General features: G+C 36.5%; 1 protein-coding gene across 7 annotated transcripts; it reads right to left on the bottom strand.

The window, feature by feature from the left end:
- Window positions 1-194: 194 nt before the first annotated feature.
- On the bottom strand, window positions 195-15,320 carry LOC106083077 (glucosamine-6-phosphate isomerase). Of its 7 annotated transcripts, none has more exons than XM_013245907.2 (7): window positions 15,219-15,320; window positions 14,715-14,837; window positions 10,501-10,607; window positions 10,311-10,438; window positions 9,700-10,241; window positions 6,383-6,461; window positions 196-382 (listed from the first exon to the last, which is right to left on the bottom strand). In XM_013245907.2, exons 3-6 carry the CDS (start codon window positions 10,596-10,598, stop codon window positions 6,405-6,407), a joined length of 825 nt encoding a protein of 274 aa, XP_013101361.2. In that variant the 5' UTR covers window positions 10,599-10,607; window positions 14,715-14,837; window positions 15,219-15,320; the 3' UTR covers window positions 196-382; window positions 6,383-6,404. The 7 variants fall into 7 exon arrangements, with proteins under 7 accessions (XP_013101365.2, XP_013101366.2, XP_013101361.2 ...); XM_013245910.2 differs by lacking the exon at window positions 15,219-15,320 and adding an exon at window positions 15,084-15,212; XM_013245909.2 differs by lacking the exon at window positions 15,219-15,320 and adding an exon at window positions 14,927-15,008.
- Between the last annotated feature and the right edge of the window lie 865 nt (window positions 15,321-16,185).

Genomic DNA, 16,185 nt, shown 5'->3' with positions numbered 1-16,185 from the left:
CATATAAAGATGTACTTAGAGAATTTGAGGGTCTTATGCAAAAAAATCTAAAACTTTATAATGGATGCTTATAAAGTCAATTTAGTATATTGTAATATTTTTTTTAATTTCAACAAAGATTGAACAAAACCTAAAAACTTATTTTTTTCCTAAAAATAAAAAGAGATATTATTGTGTGACTTTTTTTATTTTTTATAAAAAAATTATTTGTATTTAAATTCGTATTTTAAAGAGATGTCTGAACAAAAAATTGTAGACGTAGAATCAAAATTTTGACAAATGTTATAAAACGTACAAAAAATGTATCTAACATTTAAGGGCAGGATTAAAAAAAATATGATTACATTCCATCGATTAGTTTCATGTGAACATCCATCAGGCACTGAAAAAAATTATTAAAAAAAATTATATAAATTAATAAATTGCTTTTTATTGTCCTAATATATAAAACAACATAGAGAATACATATGGCTGATCAATAGGCACAAAGAAACGTTAAAGAAAGAAACGCGAACAAATTGTTAGCAACATTTTATGGCAAATAGTGTTTTTCTCTAATATTTCTGCACAATATGGAACTTTGGAAATTACATACAATCTTTGGCTTATAAGAAACCATAAAAATGTTGTCTTCCATAAATAATTGCTTCTATTGCAGTAAAAACCTATAATTTTCAATTCTTCAATTCAATCTTTGGCTTATAAAAAACCTCAAAAACTTTTGGCCTTATTCACAAAACTTAATGTAGATTAGAAAAAGGGTATATTTGACATATTTCCTTCATAGAACTGTCAAATAAACCTATTTTAAGTCTTCATAAAGTTTTGTAAATAAGGCCGTTTGTCTTCTTTAAATATTTGATTCTGATTAAGTAAAAACCTATAACTATTTTAAAGTAAAAATGCTTCGTCTGCAGTAAAAAGAGGATTGCCATCGGACTAACTGAGACATTTTAGTTGTGTGTTGTCACTGAGACGGCAGCCCTTGCCGTTGAAGGAATCCATTGGGTCAATCTGGTACGTACAACCGCCTGCCATGGATTTATTGATGATTTATCAATGATATTCTAATCCCAAGGAACTCCATGAAGCCTCCCGCCCGGTGTCCGCATCTAACAAATCAACATGGACTAAGATTAGTCCACTGTGATTTGTTATATAGGGGCACCGGGCGGGAGTCTTCATGGAGTTCTTTAGGATTAAGAAATCATATAAGCCTCAGGTGTTGCGTCTTTCAGGCAGAGTTCTTTGCGGTCCCGAAAGTTTTGGTGTCGTTGTTAATGTAAGAGTGGCTGCCCGAACGAACTGTGCTGATATAATTACAACGCCAGAGCCTTCTCCGCCGCCTGAAGTCGAGACCAGGTGTTTCTAGGGATCATGGGGAAGACTGTCAAGCTCTGCTGCGATTCGGGTCATCACGGTATGGCGGGGAACGGGGCGGCCATAGGACTAGCCAGTAATAGCGCCTATGAGCGCTGACTTGCTACTGAATACCTCTGATCCACCTGTTTCTCTTCGTTTTTGTCCTGTGCGTTTGTTCCTCTTCTACTTTTTTTCGTTCAACTGATGTGCAAAGTATTGTAGTATTTTCCCAATGAAAAGGCACTTTTCCAAAGAAAAGGGTAGTTTTAGTACCATTCCACAAAGAAAAGTGTATTTTCAATATCCTTTTCCAGAGGAAAGGGTAGTTTCAGCACAATTTCCCAGAGAAAGGAGGAGTTTAATAACTTTTCGAAGAGAAAAGGGTAGTTTTATTACCCTTTCAAAGAGAAAATGGTAGTTGCCTTTCCCAGAGAAATGGGTAGTTTCATTAAGGAAAGAGATGATTTTCAATACCCATTCGCAAAGGAAACGGTTGTTCTATTATCCATTTCCCAAACAAAAGGGTAGTTTTAATACCCTTTCCCAGAGAAAAAGGTTGTTTTTAATACCCTCTCCCAGAGAAGAGGATAGTTTTAATACACTTTCCCAAAAAAGGGTAGTTTCAATAACCTTTCCCAAAGAAAAAGGCAGTTTTAGTACCTTTTCCCAGAGAAAGGGGGAGTTTCCATACACTTTTCCAGAGAGAAGGGTGGTTTTAATACCCTCTCCCAGACAGAAGTGTAGTTTTTATAACCCCAGAGAAAAGGGTAGTTTTAATACTTTTTCCTAAAGAAAATTGTAGTTTCAATAACCTTTCCCAGAGAAAAGAATAGTTCCAATACTATTTCCCTGAGAAAAGGGTGGTTTCAATACCCTTTCCCTGAGAAAAGGGTAGTTTCAATAACCTTTCCCAGAGAAAAGTGTAGTTCCAATACCATTTCCCTGAGAAAAGGGCAGTTTCAATACCCTTTCCTAGTGAAAATGGTAGTTTTTAATACCCTTTCCGAAAGAAAAGGATAGTTTCAATACCCTTTCCCAGAGAAAAGTTTAGTTTCAATACCCTTTCCCAAAGAAAACGGTAGTTTCAGTAGCTTTTCCCAGATAAAAGGGGTGTTTCAATACTCTTCCCCAGAGAAAACGGTAGTTTTAATACTTTTTCCTAAAGAAAATGGTAATTTCAATAACCTTTCCCAGAGAAAAGAATAGTTTCAATACTATTTCCCTGAGAAAAGGGTGGTTTCAATACCCTTTCCCATAAAAAATGGTATTTTCCATACACTTTTCCAGAGAAAAGTGTAGTTTCAATACCCTTTCCCAGAGAAAAGGGTAGTTTTAATAACCTGAAAAAAGGATGGTTTTTAATACCCTTTCCCAGAGAAAAGCAAATGGGAGTTTCTGTACCTTTTACCAGAGAAAAGGGGAGTTTCAGTACCTTTTCCCAGAGAAAAGGGGAATTTCAATTCCCTTTTCCAGAGAAAATGGGAGTTTCAATACCCTTTCCCAAAGGAAAGGGTTGTTTCAGAGAAAAGTGTAGTTGCAATACCCATTCCCAAGAAATAGGGTAGCTTTAGTACCCTTTCCCAAAGAAAAGAGTTGATTTAGTACCCTTTCCGAAAAAAAAGGAATTTTTAGTACCTTCTCAATGAAAAAGGGTGGTTTTAGTACCCTTTCCCAAAAAAAGGGTAGTTCTGGTAACTTTTCACGAAGAAAGTTTAAATTTAGTACCATTTCCCAAAGAAACGAGAAGTTTTAGTACCCTTTCCCAAAGAAAAGGGTAGTTACAATACCCTTTCCCAGAGAAAGTGGTAATTTCAATACACTGTCACAGCTAAAAGTGTAGTTTTAGTACCCTTTTTCAGAGAAAAGGTACCCTATCCCAAGAAATAGGGTAGTTTTAGTACACTTTCCCAAAGAAAAGAATAGCCTTTCCGAAAGAAAAGGGAAGTTTTAGTGGCCATTTTCAAACAAAATGGTAGTTCTAGAACCCTTTCCCAAAAAAGTATAGTTTCAGGACCTTTTCCCAGAAAAAAGGGGAGTTTCGGTACCCTTTTCCTGAGAAAAGGGGAGTTTCAATGCCCTTTCCCAGAGAAAAGGGTAGTTTTAGTACCATTTCCCAAGAAATAGGATAGTTTTAGTACCCTTTCCCAAAGATAAGGGTAGTTTCAACACTTTTTCCCAGAGAAAAGGATACTTTCAGTATCCTTTCCCAAAGAATAGGCTAGTTTTAATACCCTTTCCCAAAGAAAATGGTGAACCTAAGGTTTTTATAGTTAGCAACTGTGCTCTCCAACTTAACCTAACCTAGTCCATTGTGATGCTACAGGAACAGTAAATTCGCTTTAAGTGTCTAATTGCTTATCTAGGTAAACATTTAAAAAAAAAATATTAAACTAAGTTGAATTCCTTCTACTTGTCAGTGCGGGACATACATACAGTAAATTTCCTATAGTTTCTTCTTCCCACAACTCGGACGGAAATCGTTACTTCCAACATGTACTCCATCCCCTTGTTTTCCAATCATGCAAAGGCTTGCAAAGACGGACACCATCAGCGATACTTCTATTCTACTCAAGTGACAGTAAATCGTTGGATTCATACAAGTTTAGATTAGGCCACATAATATCGGTTGGAGTTAGGTACCTAGAGGAAATGTTGGTCAGGAAATTAAACTGGAAGTATCATATTCTGGAGAGTGCGGAGAAGGCTTTTAAAAGTTCGTCACTATGAAGAAGAGATATACTACTCGAAGTAGGTACTCAATGCTAAGATGGTCAACTCGTTCTGCGATAGTGTGGTTAGGCTGATTCTCACATAAGCATAGGTACATCGGATCTAACGGACATGTAGTCTTGTCATAAATCGGCCGTCGATAACAACGTCGAGTAGGGCGCTAGAGATAATTTTGGACTTTAGGTCCAGAGACATTCGGTCGCGGATAAGAGACTTAACATAAGAAGATGTGTGAAGATAAAGAGTTAAAGTAAGCCACACCTTCATATTTGACTATAGGGGAATGAGATGTAATTGCAGAAGTTTCCAACTGAATTGCTGGAAAGACAATTGAAAACGAGTGTGAGCACGAATATCGAGAATACAGAAATGGACGGGAGGAACCTTAGCACTAGTGCCGCCTGGCAATTGTGGCTACACAGTTGTCTCGAAGATAGGAGAGATAATGGGTACGAATATCTACATTGTAGATCCAGACATCCAGGTCCAAGCTCTTTTATCCCCTGCCTGATTATAACACGGATCTACGCCTAAATGTTGATCCGAGCACCATGGAATTCGTGAGCTGGTATAGTATCTACACTAGGCCTGCAATTGAACATTCTCATGTAGAGTCAAATTGCAATTAGGACGACAACAGGTAAAGTCACAGACTAGATTACAAGAAAATTAATAAAGCATATGCTTTATATGGTAGGATTCGCATCATTTGGATGCCAAATCACACTGGGTTAGGAGAAAATGCAGGATTCACTAATAGAAGGTTAGGTCACATGCAAAAACACAAAGTGGATAGGCCCCATAAACATCATTAAGGATGTCAAATCTGACGATTGAAAATGTCATCATATAGGAGAAAACGTAAACAAATAATGAATGTAAAAAGAGAACAAGTTGACATCCTCAATGCCAAGTACTGCCAAATATTAAAAAAAAAGTATATCGGCTGATCGCTTGGCTTAACCTTATTCAGTGAATCCTGGAGAAAATGGAAGAACAGACACCTGACTTTAAAGACCAGTAGTCTGCCGACGATGAACGCAAGAAAAACCTCTCACCGATTGGGATTGGACGTTATATCAGATGCAAAGAATAAACTTAGAAACGCGAAACTCTTCGAGACAACGACATCTGAGTTAAGAATATGGGCACGTGACACGTTGGAACGAAGAAAGAACAGAATTCCTTTCCAATACTTTTCGAGGTGGTTTCGTCCCCAATGGAAATGTGATGCTCATACAAACCATCCCTTGCATCCGGTTAAATATTGAACAGTATGTGGATTTTTAAAGGCCTATCAACCAGACAACAACACCATATACAGTACGTTCATAACACGTCACGAGAGGTTGTTTGAACTAAGACCCCTAAGGAGGAAAGTAAACTTGGGTTGTCGAATGAATGGAAGTAAGAGACCTTTAGATGGCGCAGGGGTGAGACGCCACGATGTAAACCGGCAAGCTTGGACTCTTGTTTGGGCAGAGAAAGATCCAACAAGACAAAAGGTTCGCATAAGATTTGCATTTGTTAGAATTGAAGTTATGCCGGAAAAAAGAGAAAAGTGTCGCTACCCTAGGATCTAAGGCAACTCATCTCGAAAGTGCAATCATAGTTAACATAAAAATATTTTCCCCACGGATTTATTTTAATGCTGGGTTTTAAGTCGAAATTAATTCATTTTAATCGGTAGGTTTATATCTAAATATCGATGGGCTTTGATCACACGACAAGGTACAAGAAGTAGAAAAAAGTAGAGTGCAGATAGTTTAACACAAAAAATAATAATAGTGCGATTACACTATGCAAATATTTGGCAGTTTCACTAAACGTGTATAAAATATTTTGATAAAATCGTATATCCTTGCAAGAGAAGGCATATCAAGAATAAATTAAGATTGAAATGAACTTTTTGAGTGTTCCGCATAAGGGATACAAGAAGTCTAGATTAAAACGACAGTTAAAGAAAGTAGAGTGCATATAGTTTTACACAAAAAAAAATAATAGTGCGTTTGCTCTAGGAAAATATTTTGCAGTTACTAAACGTCTATAAAATAGTGTAATAAAATCATATATATCCTTCCATAACAAGGCACATCATCAATAACAAAACCAACTTTGGATTTATTTTTCACAAAAATCAATAACAAAACCAACTTTGGATTTATTTTGTACCAAAATCAACAAATCAAATTTTTTTCAAATATTTTTCCCAGTATAAACGCACCTTAATATGTAAGTTTTAACGATTAGCACACAACCTTAATGACTATATTCATAGGATTTTACATACACATGATATTTTTGTGATCGGTTTAATTTTCAATCTGCTTTGATTCCGCTTCGGCAACAGAATAATCTCCTTGAATACCCTAAATTGTAATAAATCATTTGTTGAATTGAGTTGTATAAAAATTTATGAATTTGTGCAAATGAAGCAGAGTTAATACAAATCCACCATATTTGTTAGATTTTTGTATGTTGTACCAACACCCATATAGTCAAATTTACAAAATAAATAAGTGCATGAAAATGGTATTAATTAGTTAGTAACAAAAGTTTTCAATTGGATTTAGAAGAAGGACTCAAATACTGGCGTGAGTTCGGCCGAGCCAAATCTTGGGAACCCACCACCATGGATTCTGCAAAAAATTTACACTTTATAGTGCAAATAACGTTTAATCGTTTCTTATTATCTGTTAGTCAGGCTACCGTAGCGCAGAGGTAAGCATGTCCGCCTATGACGCTGAACGCCTGGGTTCGAATCCTGGCGAGACCGGGTTGGCAACATTTGTGAGGTACTATGCCATGTAAAACTCTTCTCCAAAGAGGTGTCGCACTGCGTCACGCCGTTCGGACTCGGCTATAAAAAGGAGGCCCCTTATCATTGAGCTTAAACTTGAATCGGACTGCACTCATTGATATGTGAGAAGTTTGCCCCTGTTCATGGGCAAAATTTACATTGCATTATCTGTTATTGCATGTTATCGATAACTTAGCAGTACAACTTTGAACTGATATTTTATCCAGATCGTCTACATTGCATTGGCTTTGACGAAAAATGGAACACAGCAATAGTTAAAGACATATGTGTATTTAACGTACCACATTTCTGCCAAATTAGCACAAATTGAAGCTTCTAGAGTTCGAAGAATACTAATCGAGAAATCGGTTTATATGGGAGCTATGATATATGTGCATTGTAAGATATGCACATAGGCGGCACGCATGCCAATCCCACGTAACGATTACTGTCTTGATGAAATGAGACGATCGGGTACCAGTCTGCAGAGCAAGATCTGGGTCAGAATTTGGTCTCCGAGTGAATTCACCTTTACAGGCGACCTTATCAAACATAATCACTGCCGTACAAAGTCTCATATTACAACCACCATAGTATGTTTAGGTTAGTTTGAAAAGAAAGTGAGGGTCTATGCCACTATAGGCATACACCCAAGTAAGTTATCGGCTTGTTGTACGCTTTTAATGCGAAAAGTATCTCCGAAAAGATCTATGTCAGGAATTTCAAGCTCACAAAATTCTTGGTCGTATTTTATTTTATGCCACTAAGCTGGCTCAAATTTGGTATCGTATCCGCACCCAAGAGCCGTAATCTGTTAGCTGCGTAAGCCGGACTTTGATATAGGAAATGACCCAACGTCCTATCTATTCCGTTTTGTACCCCACTGGGCACTCTGTGCAAAATTATAGCTAAATCGAATGACAATTGCATCTTCTAGGTCCTGAAGATGTCAAATCGAGCAATCAGTTTATATGGAAGCTTTATCAGGTTATATACCAATTTGGATCGTACTTGGCACGGTATTTTAAAGTCGTAATGAAATATTCTGTGCAAAATATCAGCTAAATCGGATAAAAATTGCGGCTTCCAGGGGTTCAAGATGTCAAATCAGTATATTGGTACATATGGAAGCTATATCAGGTTATAGACCGATTGGCATGGTAGTTGGACGTCATAACACAATACACGTTGCAAAATTTCAGCCAAAACGGATGAGAATTGCCGTTTCTAGGGGCTCAAGATGTCATATCGGGAGATTGGTTTATATGAGAGCAATATCCAAATCTGAACCGATATGGCCCGAAATTGGGAGAAATAGTACGTTTAGTACCGCAATTGGTACTATTTGGTACTTTCTGTGTAAATTAAATAAGATCTCTGAATTTTGGAACTTAGCTACACTATAGCAGAAAAAGTGTTTCATTCATAAATGGCTAATTTATTTCCCGCTTTTTAAGAATTTTGGTACAGTGCCTTGAATTAGACTCTTACACATCCATCCCAAAAATGATGCAGATCAGACTATATTTGGATATAGCTGGCGTATAGACCAATTTTCTTTTCTACCTTTTTAACCAAAAATTGTGCTAATAACCTAGCTAGATGTATAATAAGTTCTATTTCCAACCGGTAATAACATTCAATGCTTCAATTCTGTGTATATTTAAACATTATACGAGGGCTGCTATATAAGTTTCTGGCCTAGCAATGAAAATGCTAATTTTTATCATTGAAATTGAGTTTTAATGGTTTTCAAAGTATCCTCCAAAAAGATTTATATACATTTGTATGCGCTAAAACTAATTCTCGAAGCACTTCAACCAAAAAAGCTGGCATGTCCAATGGAAAAATCATTAGAACGACACACAAATGGCTGACAGGTACAAGAAGACACAACAAGAATTTCTAAAGCACATACATTGTTTGGTAACATTTATGCGACAAAGAAATGTCCATTACAAAGTAGGTATTTAAATGTGCGAAAACAACAACAACCATTTTTTGTTTTATTTATAGCATAACGCAAACAGCATATCATTATATACAACCATAAAATAGTTGTGCGAAAATGGAAGGCTTTTAATATAATTGTGTATCATGATAGAAATAAATAAACATAGAAATAAATCCAAATAAACTGAGATTTGCTTATAATTTGTACAAATTTGAGTTTGAATTATGTTTCAACATGAAATTGAACTTAGCATCCTTTTCAATATGCAGAATCCATTTTAAACGCTTGACGTTAAATTAATTTATAGATAAAGATAAACTAGTTGAAACCCCGGAAAACATGTTCTATATATCAAGAATGAAAAGTGTTGTCAGGGTAAAAAAAAAACTATATTTGTCACAAATTATTACAAGAATTGATAGCAAAAACAAGCAAAACTTACAAAATGAATTTCTGTAACACATTCAGGTTTTCAAAATCTTTGCTCTATCAGTTCATAACATTTAGTACTTTTCTTACACTTCTAAGATGGATTTTCAAAACCCCATTTCTATCTCATAACTTGTTACCACTTGTGACTCTCATGTCAACAAAATAATTTACTCACCCTAATATACATATTTATTACTTTTAGTAAATATTATAGACTCAACTAAAAAAAGCTTTTCTTAGCCAGAGCATACCAAAAACACACAATGCCTTTTTTTATATACAAATTTTTAAACATAGCACAAGATAAAGCGCATCTATTATCTACTGCACTACAAAACCCTTAAACCTTAATTTCCAATATTGTTCCACAAATTAGGAACTACAACCACCTATCACATATTAGGACCATTATGACACTTACCTTAAAGTATTTAACAGTCTTAACTCGCAATTCCAAGGTGGCATCTTCATCGCATAACATCAGGGTATTGGGGTGTTGTTGGAAAGCACTAACGGTCCACATATGATTGATGCCCTCCTCAATAGCTTTGTATAATGCAAAAGCCTTATGGGCACCGGTTATCAAAATCATAACTTCCTTGGAGTCCATTACTGTGCCGACGCCCACCGTCAAAGCCTGTTTGGGCACCTTACTCATATCGTTATCGAAGAAACGTGCATTGGCCTCCAAGGTATCCTGAGCCAAGGTTTTGACGCGAGTTCGCGATACCAATGAGGAGCCGGGCTCATTAAAAGCAATATGTCCATCTGGACCAATGCCACCTATAAATAATTCCACACCACCGGCTTCCTTGATTTTTGCTTCGAATTCATTGCACTCGGCTATCAAGTCGGGGGCATTACCATCGAGTATATGGACATTTTTGGGATTGATATTGATGTGCTTGAAAAAATTCTCCCACATAAAGTAGTGATAACTTTCGGGATGGTCTCGTGCTAAACCTAATGGCAATATAACATGGACTCAGTTTATGTTCAAGGTTTTATTCTTTATACATATATCCAACTTACCCACATATTCATCCATATTGAATGTTTTCACATACTCAAAAGAAACTTTACCTTCCTTGTAGAATTTTATTAGATTTTTGTACATGCCCATAGGCGTACTACCGGTGGGTAGACCCAAAACTAAGTATCTGTAGACATGAAATATTTTAGTTGGTAAATGTTTAATAACATGTGTGTTTATAACTATTACCTGTCGGGTCCTGGATTGAAATCATTTATTCTCTTAGTAACATATTTGGCAGCCCAAAGGCCAACTGATTCAGAGGTGTCCAAAATAACTAATCTCATGTTGATTTACTAAAATAGAAATTAAAGAAATGCAAAAATAATAACCAGTCAAATTAGCACAGTTTACATAAAGATTTTTCATTTTTATATACAAACTACACTGAAAAAAAAGTTGGACCAAAATTTATGTTTTTTTCTTATTCGTAGGATTTTATCAATGAAAACGAGCCAAAGAGCAAAAACTTTAAAATAACGATCTATATTTAAATTTAATTCTCTATTTATTAATAGACATGACCATCTGTTTCAAATTTTGATCGCTGATTGATTCTTATTTTTTTTAACTTAGCATCTGAACGTAAAAAAAGTAAACATTTATAAGGCTATTTTACGTTTGTAACTACGGTTCACTGTTGTATTGTCCCAAGGTCAATTTCCTAATTTTCAACGATATTTTGACCTTGATTTCAGATTTTTGTCTTCGACAAGAGCCAAAGTTAAGGATTTATAAGCCTACCTTTTAAAATAAAAAGTCCTTAATATGAAGAAAATTTTTTTCACCAGTGGGAATGTTTTCTTAAAAAAATGAATAATTGATCATCTTTAAATTAATTTTGGTAATCTTTGGCTCGAATTTTTTAAATTAGGACAAAATTTTTTTCAGTGCAGTCTTCAACTTTTCAACTGAGGCCCAATAAAGTAAAACATTAACTCAATAAATGCTCCAATAGAAACAATAATAAAACCTTTATATGCTGAAATAATAGCCTATATAATTTTTTGATATCGGAAGGGGGGAGGACCCTCCCCCTTACCCCAAAAGACCACCCAAAATTAAAAGTGGACCGATCGGGACAATGTGGGACTCAAATGAAAGGTAATCGGGAGTAGAGTATAAATTTCAAAAGAAACATTGGGTTGTGGTAACTAGGGGGCCACCCCGACCCAAAACCCTCTCAAATAATAAACGATAATGCCAATATAGACCTCAAATCAAAGGTACGATTATTTTCTGCAAGGAACAATAGGCTATAGAAATTTGGATATCGTAAGAGGCGAACACTCCCTTACCCCGAAAGCACCACCCAATAATAAAAGTGGACCGATCGGTACAATATTGGACTCCTCATTAGGGAATAGATAAAGAGTATGAGAATTTGTTGATATCGTAAGGGGATGGTTCGTCCCCCTCACCCTAAAAGCACCACCCAAAAATAAAAGTATACCGATCAAGACAATATGGGAGTCAAATGAAAGATATTCAACCGAAGATTACCAACTTGAAATTAAAAATTGGGTCCACGTACCCAGGGGCGCCCAGACCCCAAAACCCCCTCAAAGAGGCAAATTGGGCGATAATGACAATATAGTACTCAAATGAATGGTATTAGGGAGAAATTACGAATATGATCTGGAAGGAGCAATAGAATAATAGAATCGCGCAAAAATAAAATTTCACCGATCGGGACAATATGAGACTCAAATGAATGCTAGTAGGAAGTTGATTACGAATATGGTCTGGAAGGAGAAATAGGCTAAAGAATTTTTTGATATTGTAAGGAGAAGGACTCTCCCCCTTACCCCAAAAGCACCACCCAAAAATAAAAGTGGCTCGGGACGATATGCGACTTAAATGAAAGGAATTCGGCAGTAGTAGACCTAGGGGCCGCCCCGACGCAAAACCTCCTCCAATAGCCATATTGGGCGATAATGAAATATAGGACTCAAATTAAAGGAAAAGAGATCGGTTTATATGGGAGCTATATCAGGTTATAGACCGATTCAGACCATACTTGGCACACTTATTGGAAGACAGAACAGAACACTACATACAAAATTTCAGCCAAATCGGACAAAAATTGCGGCTTGTAAAGGCTGAAGAAGTAAAATCGGGAGATCGGTTTATATGGGAGCTATATCAGGTTCTTGACCGATTTGGCCCTGGCACTGTTATTGGAAGTCATAACAGAAAACTATGTGCAAAATTTCAGCCAAATCGGTTGAAAATTGAGGCTTCCATGGGCTCAAGAAGTCAAATCGGAAGATCGGTTTATATGGGAGCTATATCTAAATCTGATCCGATATGGCCCATTTGCAATCCCTAACGACCTATGTACATTAATACTAAGTATTTGTTCAAAATTTCAAGCGGCTAGCTTTCGATCGTTATCGTGATTTCGACAGACGGACGAACATGGCTAGATCGACTCAGGATGTCGAGACGATCAAGAATATATATACTTTATAAGGTCCTAAATCAATATTTCGAGGTGTTACAAACGGAATAGCTAGATTAGTATACCCCCATCCTATGGTGGTGGGTATAAAAATAGGTTTAGAAAATTTCCCCCAGACAATCCCTTAAAGGGACAGTAAGTACTTCGAAAAAATTCAAGGGCGATGCTCCACTTTTATGCATCTATTTATACCATGGTTGTAATTTTATGGGCTTTTTGGCCTACTGCAAGAGTTATTCAAACTTTAATCCACTCGGATTGGCAGTGCCGGGGGTCGTGGGTTCGCACTTAAACTGTTTTAAGCGATTCTGTAAAGGACTGCCACTCTTACCTAACCGAACCATATAGTATATTCGTAAAATTTTCAAAAAAAAAAAAACGAGGTTATTGCTTTTTTACGCAAGATTTTACTCTCTTTTACCCTTTTTAGGGCGCCCAGGTAGCCGAGTTGGTAGCGTGCTTGGATTACCAGTGCAGGGGTCGTGGGGTTCGATTCCCGCCAAACACGCGCGCATAGTATGTAACTCCATCTTTATGGAAACCAAAATATTTTTATTGCGTTTTTTTCTGCGTATCATCCTTGAAGGACCAAATAGAAAAGGCTCTCGGATTGGAATATGGCGAATTGGACAGCCATTATGCCGGCGAAATGAAGTGCGAAACATGATTTCTGAGCAATGTGATTTTAATGCGGGCGCATAGTATGTAACTCCACCTTAAAGCTAGAGTTTCACACCACGCGAATCACTTATGCGTGCTTAAGCAATCAGATGCGCCCTCATGCGTTCTTTGGGTTGAGTTACATACCATGCGCCTTTGCACGAATTTCTAGAAATCAGCTTATTCATGTCATTTCCAAAGTTAATTTCAATGGAAATTGGCAATGACGTGGTTTAGTAAGACAATAATAAAAAAAATCTCTAATTTACGGACAATTTTGAGCAGTAAGCATATTCAAATCATATCTTTTGCGCCCTGAAAGGCGTTCAAAGTTAAGAGTTGGTTAACTTATTTTGTCAGGTGCGTGCGTTCATTTGTTGATTTTTCCCCCTTCATTGAAACAAAACTTTTTTTACTTTTACCATTTTTTGCAACACGTAATGGATTTATTCTGACGCTGAACGCCTGTGTTCGAATCCTGGCGAGAACATCAGAAAAAAATATTCGGCGGTGGTTATCCCCTCCTAATGATAGCGACATTCGTTATGTACTGTACCATTTGAGATGGCAGTAATGTGAAAACTTTTCCACAAAAAAGGTGACACACTGCGGCACGCCGTTCGGAATCGGCTATAAAAAGAAAGCCCCTTATCATTGAGCCTAAACTTTAATCGGACATCACTCATTGATATGTGAGAATTTTGCCCGTTCCTTAATGGGATGTTCATGGGCAAATTTGCATTTGCAATGGATTTATTTGTACATAACAACGCTAACTTTATCAGCAAAAAAAGTGGCAGATTAGCCAATTGAGTTTTTTTGGCACAATGTGTTTGCTTACGAATATTTTGCCAGAGCTGCATACCGGTTTTTTAAGATTCAAATCAGGCTGTCCTAATTCGCATGCCATTCTCACATTTCTCTCGAATTTCATTTTTGTAGAAATAAAATTATAGATTCTAATTGACTTAATTTAAGCTCAGGTGATTGACATTGAAAATATTTTGACAGACTTTCATAGAGAACAAAAGAATGCAAATAAAAACAAGGCGCGAAGTGGGTATGGTGAACAGGAATTGTATGGGTCAATTAACCAAGCGAAGAACCGGATTCAGGGGATGCGGCTAGACGAAACGCAACAACCAACAGAAACAGCAAGGCAGGCTAAAGCTTTTGCCATCCTAACTAACAAGAGAGTTTTTAACCTTGTTCGCCTCTTCTCAATTATCATTGTGTGTGTGTGTGCTCAAGGTTTTGAGTTTAATGTTGATTTACTAACCTATGGGATATGGATGAGAGGAGGTAGTTGTTGGCAAGTGCTAAGTGGAGCTACTGCGTTTTGTTGATTTGATTTCAATGGATTACTTGTAGATACGACAATTGTTTATAGCACTTTTTTACACTACAAAAAAATTTAAATAATTTAGACTTTTTTTCAAAACAATAACTATTATAAAGACGTTTTTATTTATATTCTAACGCGAGCGTTACTCGTTTCTTTTTCCATAATGACAAATAAATTCAAAGGCCACAAACAATAATGACGGTCACTCCCCGCACTCAAAACAAAGCAACCGTAGATAAATTTATTTGTATATAGTACGTACATACAACAACACACTGTGAGTGCATGGGTATATGTACATACAATGTTGTTTGTCAATTGAATGTTAACAGCAGTCGAATATCAAATGATGTCAAAGTACGACAACGACATTTCGAACATATTTTCACAACAATCACGAAACGATGGTTGCCGTTCTGGAATACTACAAAAAAATACCTCCACTCGCAGCAAATGTTAATGTATACTCTAAAACTTGAATAGGAAATCCTGTGCATTTTATTCATTTCACGACTTCGTTTTTTACGCGCTAGGGTTGCCTTAACGTTTGCATTTAGCCTGCTAACAAGTATATGGTTATCGCATAGAAGCAAACACAAAGCAACTGATTCCAAAAATAGGAGGCCACTGTAGCGCATATTCGCCTACACCCAGAGAAATTAGCTAAAACTGTCTGCTGATGTTAAGTTAACAATTTTAAACTTTTGAATGAGTCCGTACAAAATTTTTGAACTTCTAAGCAACAATTGAGTCATTTTCTAAAAGGTCGATTTTTTAAGATCTATAGGACAGTTAAAAAAACACAAAATTTAGAAAAATGCATAAAATTTTTATTTGAATCTTTAGTACGGTCCAAGGCGGATTTATAAAGGTGGTCTCACGCGAACAGCTGTTAACAGCCGCCCAGGTTTGACGGTATTTAGATGACAGATTTTTGTTTGCATTCACTTTGTTGTTATCTTCTTTCTCGCATATTCTCTGCTCATGTACGCAGACGTAATACACACTCAAATTTCTTTCTATCAACTTGATGGCAAGATGGCTGATTGCACCATATGATTTGTCGTTGTTGTACAAATGAGACAACCTTTAATTGTTTCGCCATGAGTACGGTCCTTATAATTTAATGTTTGAAGATTATTTCATGCAAATGTTGACCGTAACTGCGTCTGAAATGGCCCATCCGCTTAGTCCAATTTTGGCATACTCTTTCCAACATTTCGGCTATTATCTCACGAATAAATGCTTAAATGTTTTCTTCCAATCCATCAAATGAAGCGGGCTTGTCTGTATATACATTAGCTTTAACGTAGCCCCACAAAAAATAGTCAATGGCATTAAATCGCACCATCTAGGCGGCCAATTGACTGATCCCGAACGTGAAATAAAATGTACACCGAACTCG

Source organism: Stomoxys calcitrans, chromosome 3 (assembly GCF_963082655.1).
Source record: "Stomoxys calcitrans chromosome 3, idStoCalc2.1, whole genome shotgun sequence".
Lineage (NCBI taxonomy): Eukaryota > Metazoa > Arthropoda > Insecta > Diptera > Muscidae > Stomoxys > Stomoxys calcitrans.
Note: the sequence above shows the minus strand (reverse complement) of the source record. Positions and strands in the feature narration are given on the sequence as shown.